Genomic DNA, 21,094 nt, shown 5'->3' with positions numbered 1-21,094 from the left:
TGTGGCTGCTTCCCACTAGCTATCTGTTTTACGTTTGGTAGTGTATATATGTCCATGCCACTCTCTCACTTCGTCCCACCTTAACCTTCCCCCTCCCCGTCTCTTCAAGTCCATTCTCTAATAGGTCTGCGTCTTTATTCTTATCCTGCCCCTAGGTCCTTCAGAACCATTTTTTTTTTTAGAGTCCATATATATGTGTTAGCATACGGTATTTGTTTTTCTCTTTCTGACTTGCTTCACTCTGTATGACAGATGCTAGGTCCATCCACCTCATGACAAATAACTCAATTTCGTTTCTTTTTATGGCTGAGTAATATGCCATTGTATATATGTACCACATCTTCTTTATCCATTCATCTGCCGATGGACACTTAGGTTGCTTCCATCTCCTGGCTATTGTAAATAGAGCTGCAATGAACATTGTGGTACATGACTCTTTTTGAATTATGGTTTTCTCAGGGTATATGCCCAGTAGTGGGATTGCTGGGTCGTATGGTAGTTCTATTTGTAGTTTTTTAAGGAACCTCCATACTGTTCTCCATAGTGGTTGTATCAATTTACATTCCCAACAACAGTGCAAGAGGGTTCCCTTTTCTCCACACCCTCTCCAGCATGTATTGTTTGTAGATTTTTTGATGATGGCCATTCTGACTGGTGTGAGGTGATACCTCATTGTAGTTTTGATTTGCATTTCTCTAATGATTTAATGATGTTGAGCATTCTTTCATGTGTTTGTTGGCAATCTGTATTCTTTGGAGAAATGTCTATTTAGTTCTTCTGCCTATTTTTTGATTGGGTTGTTTGTTTTTTTGATATTGAGCTGCATGAGCTGCCTGTAAATTTTGGAGATTAATCCTTTGCCAGTTGCTTCATTTGCAAATATTTTCTCCCATTCTGAGGGTTGTCTTTTCGTCTTGTTTATGGTTTCCTTTGCTGTGCAAAACCTTTTAAGTTTCATTAGGTCCCATCTGTTTATTTTTGTTCAAATCCTGATTTTCATTTCCTTCCTTAAAAACGGACCAGCCAAACCATAATACTTCAATTGTCTCTTCCACTTCTAGCTTTTCGATCTATGTCTAATTCTCTCAGAAAGATCACTGCGGGTAGGGAGTGGAACGTAGTCACTAATAAATGCTAAAATCCACCCTAGTGACTTGGTATTTAAAAAAAAGATCAACCAAGGAGCATAAGTAGGTCCAAAGATAGAGTCAAGTAGCCTATACTGTAGCCACAGTTTAAATCTCCATCACCTGATTTCTTTGAAACCTTAATTTATCTTGTTCCTTTGGACTATGGAAACATACTAGCGTTTAGTAATGTCTTAAGCCCCAAACTCCAACTGCATCAAAATTCTCTTAACTATAAAACAGCAATAGCAGTAGACAAATGTCCACTCTCCATAGATATCTAATGGCATCATTGCAGCAAATGATAAATTAGCAGCAAACTTTCTAAAGTCAGTCTCTTCCTCAGCTTTCTCCATTTAGTTCTGTATTTTCTACATCTTGCTACCCCCTCAGGCACTTGACCTGGTCAGTGATTCAATAAAGATTTCTAGAAGAGAAGGTCCAGAGCTGGCCTCATACCAAGAATTGTCAAGGATGAGGAAATTAGATTTCCCAGGGCTCCTTAAACAAATGGTGTGAAGTCACCCTAGGCTCTCCGCGCCTGGGTTCCCGGTCCACAGCTCTACCACCCATACCTACACGTACCTCCCCGCCCTGCCACTTTCTCTCTCACTCACACACACACTCATAGATATATCAACGAAGACACAGGTTTAAGGTTTTTTTCATACTCACCTTTCCACATCAGATTTCCTTGGCAGTCTAAGAAGAAAAAAACAAAGAAACTGACTAAATACATGCACACCTTCATCAAAATATGATAATGGTCTTTACTTTGACTTATTGAATACCTTAGTATTTCAGAAAAACTGGATAAATAGACACTACAAGCTTGTGTGGTTCCCTACTCTTTTTTATTTTATGAGTTTCCGGCAGTATAGTTACAAAGGAAAAACTAACAAAGGAACATTTCTCTCCATTCCAAGTGCTTCAAAAGATACTGCATGAACCTCAAACATTTAAAAAGACCAAGTCTTACCTTAGCACATTACATCATAGAGAGTCAGAGAAAATATTCTTTTAAGACCAAAATGATCATGGATGCAAGGTACTACTTAGATGCCAGCCTCCCCATATTCAATGGAACCTTGCTTCCAAGCACTAATCCCTCCATGTTTTGTTACGGTGGGCAAAACTAGAAGCTAGGCACACAAAAGGGCCAGCGTCAGCCAAGGGATGTACAGTAATTATGATGTTGCTTGGTTAGATGCAAATGATTACTTTTAAACGGCTCCAGTGAGATTTTGATCTCTTTTTTGCTAGTTCTCCAGTACAAAAGCCAGCAACCAATGTCACCATTTTCCCTGAAATTATACCATTTAACAGTCTCACATCCACCGATGCTTAGAAAGGTCCTGATTTGCTTCCTGAATCACCACATTCTGTAAACCTCTATCCTATGGTCCAAGATTCAACAGCCTGAACTCTAAAGCCTCCCCTACATCTAACAGGCTCTTGAAGAATACATACTGAGCCGCTTAGACCCTCTTCCCCACCGACATGCCACAGGTGCAGAAAAACTAAAACCACCGCCAGAGATTCGAGGTACAAGGAAGGGAAACTATTAAAATGAGCTCTGACTTAGAGTTACCTACAATTCTTCGGGTAGACAACGGGATGGAGGCTCAAGTTATGATCCAAGTGATACAAGAAACTAGGTAGGATCTAGAAGGGCCAGGAGATCAGAGGATGAAGCAAAAATTAAGGCCTTATTATAAGACTGCAAGTAAAAGCAGCTACTGGGAAGTTCCTATACCTGTGAAAGATCCGGAAAACACTCCTTGAGAAGACTCCCCTGTCCTCAGGAGAGGGAGAGAATGAGAACCATGGATGCTTGTATGTGTGAAAGGGAGAAAAACAGAACAGTAGAGCCTTTGGGGGTAGAAAGAATAGGAATCATTGTTCTAGCCACACCCCCCCCAGAGACCCTAAAAGGATCATCTCTTGCCAGAGGTGGTGTCATTTCAGGGACAAAGGATAGGCTTTGCTGCCTACATCCCTTCCCCCAATTCCTCCTAATCTATTTAAAATTCCTTTATGGATGACAAATCCACCACTTGGGGCAAAAACCAACCCTAAAGGGCAAATCTTTGGAAGAAGTCACAGAAACCTTGTTTACACCAAAGCGTTTTAAGACAAGTTTACATGACCGAGATGCTAGCATTTTCTGATTTTAATTAAAAGAGGTTTTTAAAAGGAAGAACCTAAGTCTCTAAAAAATCACAGCAGAATGTAAACTCTAAAATGAAAGCATGTATTACATGAGTCGGGGGAGGAAATGAAAAAGCAAAAGGAAAAAAAAATAGAAATCTGGGGCCAAAAACAAACCACCTTTTTTACTTTCAATAGTCAACAGACAAGCATCAAATGTGGCAGAAATAAGACTCAGAGTATACCTTGAACACTGGTTTTATATTAATACATTAATCTTGGCAGTTTTTACCTGGAACAAGGAAAAATACATGATTTAGGAACTTCCAAGGTATATTCCTAAACCAATTTTGGTTACCACAAATCAAAAGAGAAAAAAGTTATTTTATGTATCTATGTATCAAGAGCAACAGTGAATTTTCCCCTTAAATTCTCCAGGTCTACAATGACAGGTGCCCTGACTTAGAACAGTTATTGTTCTAAGCCCTGGGGAAGGTAGCAAACAACTCAAAATCCCTGTCCTCATAGAACTTCCAGTGAGGAGGAGACAGACAACAAACAATAAGTGCTGTAGAAAAACAAAGCAGTGAGTAAGAAGGATAGGTTGACGGGCAGAGTACTTCTCATGGGTGATCACCAAGTCTTTCTGATAAGTTACATCTGAACAAAGACCTAAAGGAAATGTGAAAGCAAGCCACACAGATTTCTGCGAGAAGAGCAAAGGCTCTAAGGTGGAGTGTGCCTGACCCTATCAGGAAAGATCAATAAGAATAGCGGTGGCTGAAACAGAAGAAGCAAGGAGAGTATTAGAAATTGAAGTTAAAGAGGCAAGGGAGAGAAGACACATCATGTAGGATATTAAAGGTAGACCACAGTCTTGGTTTGCTCAAGATAGTCCCGGTTTATGCCTGTCGTTCTGCCATTGCTATTAATAGCACCACCCTTCATGCTTAAAAGTGTCCTTAGACCATAAATTTTATGGTCACTCTCTATATAGGTGACTATAAAAAGTTTTTACTCTAAGTGAGATGGGGAACCACGGGAAAGTTGTGAGCAAATAAGTTTTAAAAGGATCATCCTGGGGCTTCCCTGGTGGCACAGTGGTTGAGAGTCCACCTGCCGATGCAGGGGACACGGGTTCATGCCCCGGTCCGGGAAGATCCGACATGCCACGGAGCAGCTGGGCCCGTGAGCCACGGCCGCTGAGCCTGCGCGTCCGGAGCCTGTGCTCCGCAACGGGAGAGGCCACAACAGTGAGAGGCCCGCGTCCCGCAAAAAAAAAAAAAGGATCATCCTGGCTATTTTATGGAGGAAAAACCGTAGAGGGGCAAGGGTAGCAACAGAGGCCCCAGTTAGCAGACTACTGCGGTAACACGAGCAAAGGATTAACACTTGATGGAAACGTTGAAAAGTGGTCAGATTCTGAAGTCAGAGATGACAAGACTTGCTAATGTACTGAGGGTGGGATTGGAAGAAAGAGGAGCCAAGAATTACTCCAAAATTTCTGGCCTAAAAGCATCAAGAGGAAGAATGGAGGTACTATTTAGTGAGATAGGAAAGTTTTGGGGGGATCGAATGGAATCAGGAGTTTGGTTCTGGACTTGGTCCACTGAAATGCCCATTAGGCACTTAAACATAGGCACCTGGATACAGAGTCTGCAGCTCAGTGGAGACGCCTGTGCTGGAGAAATAAGTATGGGAATCATCAACCTATAAAGGGTGCAGGATGAAACATTAAACTATATACTTATTCTACAGCAATAAAATAAATGTTTCTCTTTTTATAATTAAGTCCTAAAACAGTAACAACAACACAATTCAAAGAAGTTCTACAAATGCCCTATGGAAAAACAAATTATACAAATTACACAACCACTGAGAGCGGCAGTTTTCAACAGTTTCCCATAGCTCTACATAGGACGGGTACATGATATTTTCTCATGGATACTCAAATTCTTATGAAATCCAACAACTAATGGTGCAGAGAAGTACATTACCACAATAATCCCTCATCACGACAGCTATTTAAGTTTCTCATTACACGGGCGTGGGGGGGGGAGGCTTCTTTCTGTAAAGTACAGTATATCAAAATTCTCAGAATGATGTTTTACAGGAATAAGTGGAGCCTATTCTAATTCTTTAAGTCATCTGCAAAAAAAAAAAAATTTAACAGTCTCTAGCAACAAATTTCTGTGACACTGCACAGCCTAATACCTACATACTCATGTATTTCAACTGAATACACTGATCTGGAGCCTACCAATAGATAAAAGATAAAAACGAATCTAGACGAAAACTAGTAATTCTTACTTTTTCTGAACATGAATTAAAAAATGTAAAACAGTAATTCAAGTATATATACCCCTAAATTTTAGTTTCTTTTCTTCACACACCTGAAAATCTTTACAGTGTATTCTGATCCTATTCTGAAGAGATTAACACCCTAATCATGTCCCAAGGCATTTCACCCGGTAACTCGGTGATCTATAAACTCCGTTCATACCCCAAGAGACAATAACAGCAGGCTAGTTACAAAAAAAATCTTTACTTACATTAAATGCGTGAAGACTTCAGTCTCAAACGTTCCAGAAAAACAAACTTGGAATCCAAAATTTTGCATTATTTTATACACAATACATCTCCTGAGTTCAAACTTTGTTAGGAGTAATTACAACCTACATTTAAAATGTACCGTAAGAAGCTGTAAAACAATTTCTCACCTTTGGGATTTTTTTTTTTTTTTTTTTGGTAACTCGAATAGTATGTATTCCTAAACCGTAATCTTGGGGTCTGGGCTAGAAAGCTTCCAACCAAGAAATCAATAGGGTTCAGCTGGCAAATCGAGCAAAAATTCCAAAGACTGGCTTTTCAGGGAAAGTCTTAACAACGTGCATAATTCACAAGTCTCGGCTGCTTCATCTCCAGAAAGACCCCAAATGCAAAGCTTCTCCTCCACCTCCGCTGGGCCCCAAGAGTTCAAAAATTCTAGACTAAGAAGCCCAGCAAAGAAGAGAAAGCAGCAGCCTTTTGGGGAGAAGGAGGTGCGAACCTCTCAGCCGGCTGGGCGGGAAGGGGGGGCTGGGGAGCAGGCGTGGATTTCGCGGCACTTACAGGTCAGTCAGCACCATGAGCTCCGAGTAGGCCCGGTGCAGCAGAAATTCGATGAGGGTGCTTAGCCGGTAGCCAGGGCTTGCCGCCGCCGCAGCGGCCGCCGCCACGGCGGCTCCCGGAGGAGGAGGCGCCGGGGCTGACGCGGGGCCACCGCTGCCCCCGCCGCCGCCTCCGGGCGGGACCAGCTGGTGGTTCTCCAGCTGCACTGGGGCCATGGCGGCGCAGGGTCGGGCTTGGCGCAGCGGCACAAAATGCGGCTCTCGAGCCTCCCTCCCGGGCACTCGATCACCGCGCCGAAGTGGGCGCGGGCGGAGTCGCCGCCGCCGCCGCCTACTACCGCCAGGCCGCCTCTGAACAGGAAGCCGTGCGCCGGCCGCGGAGGCCCGCCCCCATGTAACGACAAGCCCGCCGGCTGCAGGGACTGGAGCAAGGGGCGGGGGGGAAGGGGGAGAGGGGAGGGGGGAGGGCGGGGAAGCCGGGTGGGCGCCGCAGAGAAGCTGCGCCCCCGCAACCGATCAGAGGCAGTTCCACCAGGCAGCCGCAGCGTCCATGTTGACGGCCCAAAGCGGAAGTTGTTAGGCAGTACGGAAAGGGAGCCAAAGGGGGACTTCCGACAGCAACCTGTGCCTTTTCTCCCGGCTGTCGGGCGCCCGGACACTGGGGGGCGCGTGGGAGTAGGGCGGGGCCGGCGCGCTGGCGGGAAAAGCGGAAGCGGGGGCCGCGCGCCGCCGGAAGTGGGTGTGAGGGCGGGGCCGGTGCGAACGTCAGCAGTTGCCCCGCCCTTGCTCTCTCCGCCCTCCGGGATTTAAAAGGCTCCAATTTGCGCTGAGGTGTCGATCAACGCTCCCCTGGTGGGTGCAACAGACCGGGAGGCCACCCCATCCCAGATGTTTGTGACTTGTAGTTCTGGACTCGCAAAGAAATTGTTGCGGCTGCGTGCTTCTGACTTCTCAGATCTTTGCCCCGCCCACAGTCTGCCCATGTGCCTTTCGTGGGATAGAAGACGTTTCCGTCATTTTTTTTTTTTTAAACTGTGGGAAAAAATTCGAGAAAATCTGATTAGGGATAGGAGCAGGGCCACTGGCAGAATAACTTCACTTTAACGGAGTTGAATATATGCTGAGCTCTTTACCGACCCCCAAATCCTGGCAGTTCTACCACGGAAACAGCCCTTAAATCCTCTACCGCTGATTCTCCCACTTGGTTCTTGTCCCTGCCCTTGAAGTAGCCGCCCTGCCTTCCAAGGACTTTCAGTTCATCTTCTGTGCCCTACTGCCACTTTTTCCCCCCTCAAAATTCACGTTTAATAATGTTGCTTCCTGCGTTAAAGCGGCCATTCTCAACCTTGCCTGCACGTTGGAATCTTGGGCGGTGGAGGGGTGGGTGGCTTTAAAAAATACTTATGCCACCCCCACCCCCAATACACTCGGCTTTAATTGGTCTGGGCTTCAGGATTTTTAAAAGCTTCCGAGGTGATTTTAATGTGCAACCGTTTAAAAGCGTCAATTGCTGCGACCCTTTTCAAACATCTATTTGGAGATTCTTATCTGTAACTCTTAGGTGTAAGAGAGGCACTTGTTGTTCCCTAAGGTTAAAATACTCTCATTCTTGTCCACTTGTGTAATTCTTAGTCCTTCTTGAAGACCATTCACCTGTCTTTTGAGGGTGTAACTTTTGGAGTGTAATTAATCACTTGCTCCCTCTTTTGTGATCCTAAAGCACATTTACACAAACAATACCATCATAGTACTCAGAAAAAGACATTAGATTACTTACACCACCCCCCACAGGTATAGTTGCTGGAGGGCAGATAACCTCCCTAAGATTCATCCCTATGCTGCTACCTCAGGAAACAAACACATGTTTTCTAAATTAGTTAGAATGGTACTATTTTTTTTTTGCAGTTGTTTTGATTTGTTTTACTGAAGGTTCTTTTTCCTCTTCTGAAAACTATTGACTTCACTTAAAACGCCGTGGTGGTCACAAACACACAAGATGTACAAGATGGTCCTTAAGGTCTTTTCTAATACTCACATTCTGATTCTGTGTGATGTTGATGGGATTTTAACTCTGCCTTATTGCATTTATTAAACACAGTTATACACCATGCCTCTTGGTATTCATTCTATTTGGCAGTAAGATTCTACCTAGAGAAATTACAACCAATTTGCAAATAAAAAAAATTAATGGGTGGATGGGGGTTGTTTTGGAAAAGAGGAATTTTCACTGGCATCCATCGGGTTAGATTTTAATGAAATTTCTGTGAGTCTGAATACGTATCTTTAAAAATTGAAAAGTACTGGTTATTAAAAATGATATTCTAATGGAAAATAGGGTGAAAATACAAGAATAGAACTGTGAGACTTGATGTGCTTGAATTGTTGGAGATCGGGGAGGTAATTTAAATGAAAACTGAAAGTGATAGCCCACCTCCCAACCTGATAGTACAGCCAATTAAGCAAATATAGGAACTGCTAATCGAAGAAATGAATAAGGAAGGAGAGAAAATGTTAGCATTTGGCTAAGTTACTGAAGGAATGGCTCATACCCAAACTTTTGGAAATAGTGTAATTTATCATTTTAAAGCCTACAGTACAATGTTTGGCACTGTATGTAGTATAAATACCTAATGTTTCATTCCCACTCTTCAATTGTTGCTCTATTTGGTCATCACCAGATTCTATCACACCTGAGATAATTTCAGAACTAGCAGCATATTTCCTCAGCTCTTAAATCAACCTAACACTTTAGATCTTTCATGAAGTCAATCTGATTTTAATGAGGAACAATTTGATTGCAAAATATGGGGAAAAAATAACATTTCCTTATAAGCCCTTTTGATGGAAAACTGAAAATTTGATACATATACAGTTGACCCTTGAACAACTTGGGGGTTAGGGGCACAGACCCTCCTTGCAGTCAAAAATCCATGTATAATTTATAGTTGGCCCTCCCTAACTGGAATTCCTCCTTATCTGCTGTTCTGCGATTTTCAACCAACCTCAGATCATGTAGTAACATTTACTGAAAAAAAAAAAAAATCTGCATATAAGTGGACCCATGCACTTCAAACCCATGTTGTTCAAGGGTCAATTGTAGTTTCCTTTTGAAACACACAGCTGCCCCTCAGACACAAAAGTCTGGGAAAGGAATTGAAAAATATTTTTTCTTTCTTTTTTTTATGATATTACAATCAATTCCTCCAAAATGGAGAGCAAAAGCAGTAACTGCATTCATTTAAGAGATGCTCCTTTCATAGTGAAGTTGAGGGGAGGAACTCACAATACTGGTCTGACCAACCTAGAAAAAATGAGAACGCTTGGATGGCTTTGCATATAGAAGAAAACCCAAACTTCTTAGTGTGGTCTCTAAAGCCATTAACACAGTGGTCCTTGCCTGCTTCTCCACCTCCATCTCCTGCCACTCTTTCCTTCATTCACTTCACTGTAACTTCACTGGATCAAGTACATGCCATTCCCTAAGGTGTTAGGGCTTGTCTACTGTTCCAGATACCTAAAACACTGGTATCCCAGCTCTTCATGTGGCTGGCTTCTCATCCTTCCAGTATCAGCTTAAATGAGAAAATCCTCAGAGAGGCTTCCCCGACTCCATGATATTAGGCAGGTACAAGGAAGTTCATCGCAACGTTGCTTGTAGAAGCAAAAAAATAAGAAGAATCTCAACTGTCTCTCAGTAGGAGAATGGATACATAAATTACTGTATTTCTACATACCTCTTCAATCGAATAAATTAGACCTACATGTACCAACATGGAGACACCTCAAAAACAATATGGAATGAAAAAAACCCCATCTTTTTGATACCATTCCTATTTTTAAAGCACACAAAATACTCTATAATTTAATATATCGTAGACAAAGTAAAAAATGTAAATGAGGATAATAGACACCACCTTCAGGATAGTAGTTACTTCTAAGGAAGGGTTAGGGATGAGGTGATGCTTTATTGGTTATTAGCTATTAGTTATATCTAATGGGTTTCTTGAAGAACAACCTGAAGGAAATGTGACAATATTAATATATGTTAAATCTGGGGATAGAGATATGATTGTTAATATATTATGCACTTTTCAATATTTTTGAAATATTTCATAATTTTTAAATTTTTAAATTTTCTATTAGTATTACTTACACAAGCTGCCATAACGAACACCCCACCAAATCGCAGTAACTTAGCACAGAAAGGGTTCATTTCTTGTGCTCACAAAGTTCAGTAAAGATGTACCTGATGGAGAGGCTCTCCTGTAAGTAATAACCTAGAGATACAGTCTCTTTTCGTCTTGGGAAGCCATCGTTCTAACCCGGAGATTTTTTTTGTTTGTTTTATATCCACCCACATTCCATTAGCCAGAATTAGCCACATGGCTTGTTTAAAGGCCAGGGAGCTGGGAAGTACAGTCTTCCTGTATGCCTAGGAAGAAAATGAAATGGTTTGGTGAACAAATAACATTGTTTTTACCACAATATTAAGGTAGTCTGTTTTTCTTAGAGCACAGCCTCTGAAATCAGACCACTTATGATCTTAAAGCTTTCCAGGAAGTTACTTCATTTCTCTGGGTTTCTCAGTTTCCTCATCTGTAATAATAGTATTTACCTCAAAGGATGATTATGAAAACTAAATGATGTTTATTCTTTCTTTAATTTTACTGAAATATACTTGATTTACTATGTTGTGTTCAATTTCTGCCATACAACAAAGTGACTCAGTTATACACACACACACACACACACACACACACACACACACATATATTTTTTTTTTTTTTTTTTTTTTGCGGTACGCAGGCCTCTCACTGTTGTGGCCTTTCCCGTTGCAGAGCACAGGCTCCACACAGGTATGTATCTCTAGGTCTGAAGTGGGTCTCTTGTAGACAGCATATATATGGGTCTTGTTTTTGTATCCATTCAGCAAACCTGTGTCTTTTGGTTGGAGCATTTAGTCCATTCACATTTAAGGTAATTATTGATATGTATGTTCCTATTACCGTTTTCTGAATTGTTTTGGGTTTGTTTTTGTAGGTCATTTTCTTCCCTTGTGTTTCTCACTTAGAGAAGTTCCTTTAGCATTTGTTGTAGAGCTGGTTTGGTGGTGCTGAATTCCCTTAGTTCTTGCTTGTCTGTAAAGCTTCTGATTTCTCCATCAAATCTGAATGAGATTCTTGCTGGGTAGAGTACTCTTGGTTGTAGGTTCTTCCCTTTCATCACTTTAAATATATCATGCCACTCTCTTCTGGCTTGTAGAGTTTCTGCTGAGAAGTCAGCTATTAACCTTATGGGAGTTCCCTTGTATGTTATTTGTCGTTTTTCCCCTTGTTGCTTTTTAATAATTTTTCTTTGTCTTTAATGTTTGTCAATTTGATTACTATGTGTCTCAGCATATTTCTCTTTGGGTTTATCCTGCCTGGGACTCTTTGGGCTTCCTGGACTTGGGTGGCTATTTCCTTTCCCATGTTAGGGAAGTCTTCGAATATAATCTCTTCAAATATTCCCTCAGGTCCTTTCTCTCTCTCTTCTCCTTCTGGGACCCCTATAATGTGAATGTTGGTGCATTTAATGTTGTCCCAGAGGTCTCTTAGGCTGTCTTCATTTCTTTTCATTCTTTTTTCTCTATTCTGTTCCACAGCAGTGAATTCCACCATTCTGTCTTCCAGATCATTATCGCTTCTTCTGCCTCAGTTATTTTGCTATTGATTCCTTCTAGTGTATTTTTCATTTCAGTTATTGTATTGTTATTGTATTGTTCATCTCTGTTTGTTTGTTCTTTAATTCTTCTAGATGTGTGTTCCTTAATTCTTCTAGTTCTTTGTTAAACATCTCTTGCATCTTCTCGATCTTTGCCTCCATTCTTTTTCCGAGGTCCTGGATGATCTTCACTATCATTATTCTGAATTCTTTTTCTGGAAGGTTGCCTATCTCCAGTTCATTTAATTGTTTTTCTGGGGTTTTACCTTGTTCCTTCATCTGGTACATAGTCCTCTGCCTTTTCATTTTGTCTATATTTCTGTGAATGTGGTTTTTGTTCCACAGGTTGCACAATTGTAGTTCTTCTTGCTTCTGCTGTCTGCCCTCTGGTAGCTGAGTCTATCTAAGAGGCTTGTGCAAGCTTCCTGATGGGAGGGACTGGTGGTGGGTAGAGCTAGGTGTTGCTCTGTTGGGCAGAGCTCAGTAAAACTTTAATCCACTTGTCTGCTAATGGGTGGGGCTGAGTTCCCTCCCTGTTGGTTGTTTGGCCTGAGTAGACCCAGCACTGGAGGCTACAGGATCTTTGGTGGGGCTAATGGCGGACTCTGGGAGGGCTCATGCCAAAGAGTACTTCCCAGAACTTCTGCTGCCAGTGTCCTTGTCCCCGTGGTGAGTCACAGCCACCCCCCAACTCTGCAGGAGACCCTCCACCACTAGCAGGTAGGTCGGGTTCAGTCTCCTATGGGGGTCACTGCTCCTTCCCCCTGGGTCCTGATGCACACACTACTTTGTGTGTGCCCTCCAAGAGTGGAGTTTCTGTTTCCGCCAGTCCTGTTGAAATCCTGCAATCAAATCCCGCTGGGCTTCAAAGTCTGATTCTCTGGGAATTCCTCCTCCTGTTGCCAGACCCCCAGGTTGGGAAGCCTGACGTGGGGCTCAGAACCTTCACTCCAGTTGGTGGACTTCTGTGATATAATTGTTCTCCAGTTTGTGAGTTACTCACCCAGTGGTTATGGGATTTGATTTTATTATGATTGCGCCCCTCTTACCATCTCATTGCAGCTTCTCCTTTTGTCTTTGAATGTGGGGTATGTTTTTTGTTGCGTTCTAGTGTCTTCCTGTGGATGATTGTTCAGCAGTTAGTTGTGATTCCAGTGTTCTCACAAGAGGGAGTTAGTGCACGTCCTTCTACTCCACCATCTTGAACCAATCCCTAACATTTATTCTTAATAATGTTTGCAAAGGGCTTAAAACAGTAACTGATCTATAAATATTAACTATTATCATTATCATCACCTAGGAGCAATAATGTTTCTATTTGATTCTTCACCTAATAACCTATGAACGTTCTGTCTTCTCCTACCCTCACGTGGCTCTCTCTGATATTCCCAGCAGCTAACATAGTGCCTAGCTATCTGGCTTTAATGAGTGAATAGAACAGGCATATTCCTTCATCTATACACTGTAATTTTATTTATACTGCATTAACTTATTTGGAATTAAGATTGACTTTCATATATTTACATGTGAAATCAAGTGTCTAGGAGTTCTTTTTAAGTGGCTCAGAAAAGAAAGTTGGGGGAGGTAGATGAAATAAGATTGGCAGAATGTTGATGGTTGTTAAAGTTGATGATGGATACATGGGAGTTCATTATACTCCATTCTTTCTCTTCTTTTCTGTATGTGTAAGAATATACACAATCAAAAAAACTGGGGGAGGGGGGACTTTCCTGGTGGTCCGGTGGTTAAGACTCCATGCTTCCACTGCAGGGGGCATGGGTTTGATCCTTGGTCAGGGAACTAAGATCCCACATGCTGCGCAGTGCAGCCAAAAAAAAAATTAAGAATGGGTAGTAAACTAAAGGCCCAGATCTTTTTTCTTTCCTAACAGCCTTTCTGAACAGCCTTTAATATATATCTACTCAATTTTTCAGATTTTAAAAACTTTTTTTGTAATTTATAGAGTGTTTAAAACTAACATTAAAAAAGAAAACTACAAGAAACTTCAATTATAACTGCTTGTAAAACAGATGAAAATGTCAAATATTTTAACAATTTTTGTTTCAGGCCTTGATATAAAAATGTTTCCAAGGGACTCTCAAAACACACACACACACACAAATTTATAATCTTAAAAATTTCTAGCTTTGCTAAAATTCAGTATCTTTTTTTTTCACCTCACATATTTACCTTTTCAAAAATTTTGTGGTGAGAACATTTAAGATCTACTTTCTTAGTAACTTTCAAGTGTACAATACATGTTAACTATTTTAGTCACCATGCTGCATATTAGATCCCCAGAACTTGTTCATCTTATAACTAGAAGTTTGTACCATTTGACCAACATCTCCCCATTTCCCCCACCCCCAACTTCTGGCAACCACCAAGTTACTCTCTGTTTCTATGAGTTTGGCTTTTCTAGATTCTAAATACATCTGAGATCATAGAGTACAGTTGACCCTTTAAAAAGGTGAGGGGTGGGACTTCCCTGGTGGTCAGGGCGTAAGACTCCGCACTCCCAATGCAGGGGGCCCAGGTTCGATCCCTGGTCAGGAAACTAGATCCCACATACATACCACAACTAAGAAGCCCACAGGCCACAACTAAGAGTCCGCATGCCTCAACGAAAGATCCCACATACTGCAACGAAGATCCCACGTGCTGCAACTAAGACCTGGAGCAGCCTAAATAAATAATGAATAAATAAATATTAAAAAGGTGAGGGGTGAGGGCACTGACCGTCTGCCCAGTTGAAAAATCCATGTCTAACTTCACAATCGGCCCTCTGTACGTGCAGTTCTCCATCTGAGGATTCAACCAACCATGGATCGTGTAGTACATATTTAGTCAAAAAAAAAAAATTCACTGTAGTTCAAACCTATGTTGTTCAAGTGTTCACTGTATTTGTCTTTCTACATCTGACTTATTTGACTTAGCATACTGCCCTCAAAGTTTTATCCATGTTGTCACAAATGGCAGGGCTTCCTTCTTTTTTATAGCTAAATAATATGCATGCGTGCATGCATTTGTGTGTGTGTATTCCACATTTTCTTTACCTGTCGACAGACACTTAGGTTGTTTCCATGTCTTGGCTCTTGTGAATAATGCTGCAATGAACACGGAGGGTGCAGATACCTCTTGGTAAAATTCAATATCTTTTACATAAATGATTTCTAGTGGGTGAACAAAGGAAAAAGGAAAAGAGGGGTATTATTAGAAACAGAAAGAAGGGGGAAGGAACCCATTTAAAATACAATTATTATATTCTTCATTAAGAAATAAAAAAATCTCACCTTGCCTTGTTCTACCTTTGTTAGGGAAGAACCCTCAACCTCTGGATTGCAAGGAGTAAACCTGGCATCCATAGGTACTGAAACTAGATCACGTGATCAGAGTAAGACTCAGCACAGCAACAGCAGAGGCATCAGCATGGTAGCTCTGGTTCTCATGCCCCCAAGTCCCAGGGAGTGATTCAATGAGCCCAGACAGAGAGCCTGTGAGCAGTGAGATGCATCACAGCTGAGGAACCCAGGGCCAAGGGCTCAATGCCTTAATTCCGATCAGTCAGATTGAAAAACGGTTACACTGGTGCACATATGAGGGGGGAGCTGAGGTGTCAGACACATCCAAGCAGTCCAGCTTTCCTGAGGGTATCGGGTGGAACCGAATAGTCCTGCTACTGTGCGGGTGTCCCACACAGCAGAATAGTTTTGTTCTGGCCACACCCACATGAGTTTTTCTCTTTTCCTAGCACTCAGATGGGATGACAAACCCAGCAGCAGGGTTATATTGCCAATTGCACCTGCTGCTTGACTCAAGCGGACCATGTGATTATTTTGTGATGCTGCAGTGCTGGGTCTAGGGGACAAAGAAAGCATTAAATATTCCCACCACCTCAAACTTCCTAGGTAACGAAGGTGTTCATTCTTCAGGTACCAGGGTTATTGTTCTCTTTCCGTGGCCACATAGTTCATTTGTTCTAGGTCAGTAGCCACTCTTTCTCCCTAGGGAGCCAAAGGCTGCTCTCGGAGTCATCTAGGAGAGGGAGCTACAATGGCCCCTAAAAGTGTGGCCACAATCTATTCACTTGTGGGACTAGGCTTGCTTCTCCCTTGACTCTATTATTTTCATTAAATAAGAAAAGACTGTTGTGCCTTTCCCTTCCTTAGTTTTGTCTTAGATCACAGTCTGTGCCTGGTTTGGGGTGCCTATCTTTATCCTGGGCATTTTGGGGCTCAGCATCATCACAGCCTACCACAGAGGGCCCCCAAGTACTAAAACAAAGGTAATGGAGTCTTTCTTCCACTTGGGGCGGGGGGCAGATCGAAGTACCTTTTCAGCCATTCTCTGCAGTAAGAGGCTCATCGTGGGGGGCTGTCATTGTGTGCAATGCTCATTGTCCGTCTGGAGCACCTACAGCACTCAGGCTTTGAATAGCTTCTTCCATGGTATTCCGTGGGATTTTTATCAGCCTCGGGAGAGTCTTCCTGGGTTGGCCATAATGTAGTCATTGGAACAGAAATCCAAAGTAGCAAGCCTTGTTGAGGGCATAATTCTGTCCCAACTGAATAGTCTGCATGGCAGCTTGAGGCATGTGGGACAGCCTCACTGCTGCCATTCATTCTTGTTCCCTCATCACACAGACACGCCAGCCAGGTCTTTAACGGCTCCCCAGGCCATCAGCCAAAGCCATCCCCGGTGTCCCTCATCATGATGGGTCAATTAAAACTGATTTTGTCAGGCTATAGGTTTGTCCCTGGTGGTCTTAGGCATATTAGGCTAGAATAATTTGGAGTTTCTACCAAGGTACGGCTGAGATCCTCACTGCCATGGACCAGGACCTTTGACTAAGTAATCACGTGCACATCTGCAGCCCCTTGCATCTCGTCCACTTGAGGCATCTCTGTCCCTGATTACATGGATTTTTGCTCTGAATCTGGACTCTGTTGATTTCTTTGGCCCTTTGGTATCAGATGTGTCATTTGTCTCCTGGGATTTTAGAGGTCTGATCAGACTTTGGTGTCCTCTGGTGAAATTTAGCTTTTAACACCATCTTCTATCATCTGCGTGTCCACCATCTTGTCTGTTGTTTGTCTGAGAACTTATGAGAAATTGACTTTGGAAGAGATCTTTGTAAATATTCTGCCTTCCGGGAGGCTGCTGATTCTTCCAGTCAGTGGTCGAGGTGACTTAACATTAGAGTTAAGGGCCCAACTCATTTGTAAGTGATATTTTTACACTTGACCAAGTGTCAGCCGATTTCTCCTCGCTTTGTTTGCTAATAAACTTGTACTAACTTCTGGCACAACTTCACTGAGGACAGTTTGGAATTGTAGTGGCCACTTTGGGCAACTTTGACATGAATAAGATTGTTCATCTGAGAGGAGCTTTAGAACAAAAAGAGACCAAAAATACTCATGAGGAGACTGGCTTGTCTAAAAGAGAGAGACCATGTTATTTTTTCCATACAAGTGTTAATATCAATAAGTACTGGCTTTTTAATAGTATGACTTGATAAAATTATCAAGGTGCCAATAACAAATGCTGGAGGGGCTGTGGAGAAAAGGAAACCCTCCTACACTGTTGGTAGGAATGTAAATTGGTGAAGCCACTATGGAAAACAGTATGGATTTTCCTTAAAAAACTAAAGATAGAGTTGCCATATGATCCAGCAATCTCACTCCTGGGCATATAGCCAGACAAGCCTAAAATTCGAAAAGATACATGCACCCCAAGGTTCAGAGCAGCACTATTCACAACAGCCAAGATATGAAAACAACCTAAATGCCCATCGACAGATGAGTGGATAAAGAAGATGTGGTATATATCTACAATGGAATATTACTCTGCCATAAACAAGAATGAAATAATGCCCATTTGCAGCAACATGAATGGAGCTAGAGATTATCATACTAACTGAAGTAAGTCAGAAAGAGAAAGACAAATACCACATGATATCATTATATGTGGAATCTAAAATACGACAAATGAACATATCTACGAAAACAGAAACAGACTCAGATATAAGCACAGACTTGTGGTAACCAAGGGGGAGGGGGTTGGGGGAGGGAAGGATTGAGAGTTCGGGGTTAGCAGATGCAAACTATTATATATAGAATGGACAAACAACAAGGTCCTACTGTATAGCACAAGGAACTGTATTCAATATCCTGTAATAAACCATAATGGAAAAGAATATGAAAAAGAGTATATATATGTATAATTGAATCACTTTGCTGTACAGCAGAAATTAATACAACATTGTAAATCAACTATACTTCAATAAAATTTAAAAAAATTATCAAGGCCCCAAGTTACTGTTTAAAACACCTCTAATGACTCTAGTGTGGATGTGTATATATGACTATATGTCAAAATGGGTGTTTAGCTTTTACAGTGATAACTTTATTCTACAGCTTGTTCCTTCTCTTCTTTTACGTTTTTTTCTCTTTTCATTACTTGGGAAATTTTAAAGGTAATTGATCAGAAAAATCATTCTGTCATATTCATATTCTAAGAACATCTAGTACAGATAAATAGTCATAAATGTGTATGAGAAAGAAAAAATGTAATAAACTGTGCTTCTTTCACTTTAAAAAATATATGACAAGTAAATTTAAATAATAGCCTTTGTTACTAGAAGAATGTCTTCTCCTGGTTTTAATCTATTAAAATTAATGCAAGCCAGTGTTCTAGTCTATATAAAACTAAGGCCAAACTTCTCATGATTTAGATTTCCTAAATTTCCCATATTGGTCTTATGGATTAAATAACTTTTCATTGTTTCCACAAAATATTAAAGATTACCAAATTGTGTTTCACTAAATGAAAATGGTGTTTCACTAAATGAGAATTTAATGACAGATATCTTTTAAAAGAGTTTGAGTTTATAAATTTCTTATGATTCTACGGATCATAAGGGCTTAGTGTGTTAGCTAAAATTATAATTTCCAGATCTTTAGTTAACATTTGTTAAGGTTTTAAATATTAGGTTGAATTCATTGGTAAATAATCTTTGGCTACTTGAATAATTTCTAAGTACAAAAATATATAAAACTTTGGTCACTAAACACAGTTTCAATTTACCCTTATTCTTATATATTATAAAACTTTTGTAAGTTAACAGAATGTTCCAGGCCTTTGGATGATGTATGTGCTTATTTTGCCACCTTAAGATTTATAAATATAATCTAAAAAGTATATTCAGGGAAAATTAGCTAGATGGTTCTTGGCTTCCTGTCTAGTGGTTTTCTCTGAGTCTAGAAAAGACAAAAGTTGGCTATGTAAACTAAAGGAGCTAATAAAAATGATTAAGGCTGTACACAGTATAGGGAATTCCTTGGTGGTCCAGTGGTTAGGACTCTGCAGTTTCAATGCTGAGGGCATGGGTTCAATCCCTGGTCGGGGAACTAAGATCCCGCAAGCCGCACAGCGAGGCCAAAAAAAAAAAAAAAAGCTATACACAGTATAAGAATCATGTAAAATACAAATATGTGTACAAGAAAATGTTTTTCCTGATGATGGATTTGTCCGTCACATAAGGAAATTATTAGTTTGTTAAAATAGTAATTTTAATGTCATACATATTTTATTTAATATGCTAACACTAATTATATCTTAAAATTAAAGTCTTTAATTTTACTGTTTATCAACATTGCTATATATTTACATCCAAACATATTCATATAAAAGTATATTATGGAATGATGTCACTGAAAATTGTGGAGTAGGGAACTCCAGGGCGGTGTCCCTCCACACAAGCAACTAATGAGCTGGCAAAAACGATCATTATCAACTTTTGCACAACTCTAGAATTTGGTCAAATACTTACAACAACGAGAGGAAGGCTTGGTGAAGACAAAAGCTGCTGCACTGGGGAAAGAGAGAACAGTGGCATTTTAAATTGCCCACTTACAATCCTCCATACCCCAGATTGGTGGCAGCCATGAGGATAGCAGCCCACACCCCTGGTGTAGGTTGCTAATGCCTAAGGGAGCAATATGGACCTTATTCTCAAATAATTGTTGTTGTGGGTTTAGACTTGCCTGGCAGCTCCCTAAAGGACCTGCACAAGACTTACCTTTGTTTTGCTCAACTGGGAGCATTCTCAGGCCTGGAGCAGCTTCCCAAACAGCTTTTGCCAAAAGCATTTAAGGGCCCAAGTATTGGCAGTAGCAGCCTGGGACAAAGAATGACAGTCAGGACAATAAATACAGAGACCATAAAGCCTGGGAAGGAAGAGATTGGGAAAGGAGATACATGGGAGAATAAGGAATTTAAAAGCTCCCACATACACTTGGGAATCAAGAAGGCCACATGCATGCCCAGAGCTGGATCCATGCTCACAAAAACCCTGAAAAGATTCTAAACTCTCACCTCTGGCTTGCCTTCAGGCTCTGTGCAAGCAGGATATGAAGGCTAAGTAGAGTTGCAAAGGGCTTGGGTAAGCAGAGTTGCAAAGGGCTTGGCTAAGCATTGAAGGAGTGCCCTGACACTGAGCCAATCTGCAAAGACTAAGAGAGGGTTTTTTTTTCCTTCTCTCTTCCTCCTCCTTATCCTCTCCATGTCTTTAAGGAAACTGTCAAAACACTAGCCAACCACTAAGCTAACAGAACAAACTTAGGTGGCCACGTACAACAAAGAATACAGACTTTACAAAAAGAGTTTAGAAAAGTCACTAAGCAAGCAAACAACAATATAGATCAATGGAATAGAGTTGAGAGTTCAGAAATAAACTTGCATATCTATGGCCAGTTGATTTTTTATGAGTGCTGAGATCATTCAACGGGGGAAAGAACTGTGTCCCCAGTAAATGGTTTGGGAACAACTAGGTATCCACATGCAAAAGACTGAAATTGTTAAGAGGTACAAACTTCTATGTATAAAATAAATAAGCTACAAGGATATATAGTACAACACAGGGAATACAGCCAATATTTTATAATAACTATAAATGGAATATAACCTTTAAAAATTGTGAATCACTATGCTGTACACCTGAAA

General features: G+C 41.1%; 1 protein-coding gene across 3 annotated transcripts in view; it reads right to left on the bottom strand.

The window, feature by feature from the left end:
• MED14 (mediator complex subunit 14) overlaps positions 1–7,008 on the bottom strand; it is a 75,026-nt gene extending 68,018 nt beyond the window's left edge. For all 3 annotated transcript variants that reach the window (XM_060087015.1, XM_060087013.1, XM_060087014.1), the window contains exons 1-2: positions 6,390–7,008; positions 1,803–1,829 (exon numbers count right to left, since the gene is read on the bottom strand). In XM_060087015.1, coding sequence (XP_059942998.1) covers positions 1,803–1,829; positions 6,390–6,604 — 242 coding nt within the window. In that variant the 5' untranslated portion in view covers positions 6,605–7,008. The remainder of the gene's footprint in view (positions 1–1,802; positions 1,830–6,389) is intronic.
• Between the last annotated feature and the right edge of the window lie 14,086 nt (positions 7,009–21,094).

Source organism: Mesoplodon densirostris, chromosome X, assembly GCF_025265405.1.
Source record: "Mesoplodon densirostris isolate mMesDen1 chromosome X, mMesDen1 primary haplotype, whole genome shotgun sequence".
NCBI lineage: Eukaryota > Metazoa > Chordata > Mammalia > Artiodactyla > Ziphiidae > Mesoplodon > Mesoplodon densirostris.
The sequence above is the reverse complement of the archived record's forward strand: the minus strand, read 5'-3'. Positions and strand labels throughout refer to the sequence as shown.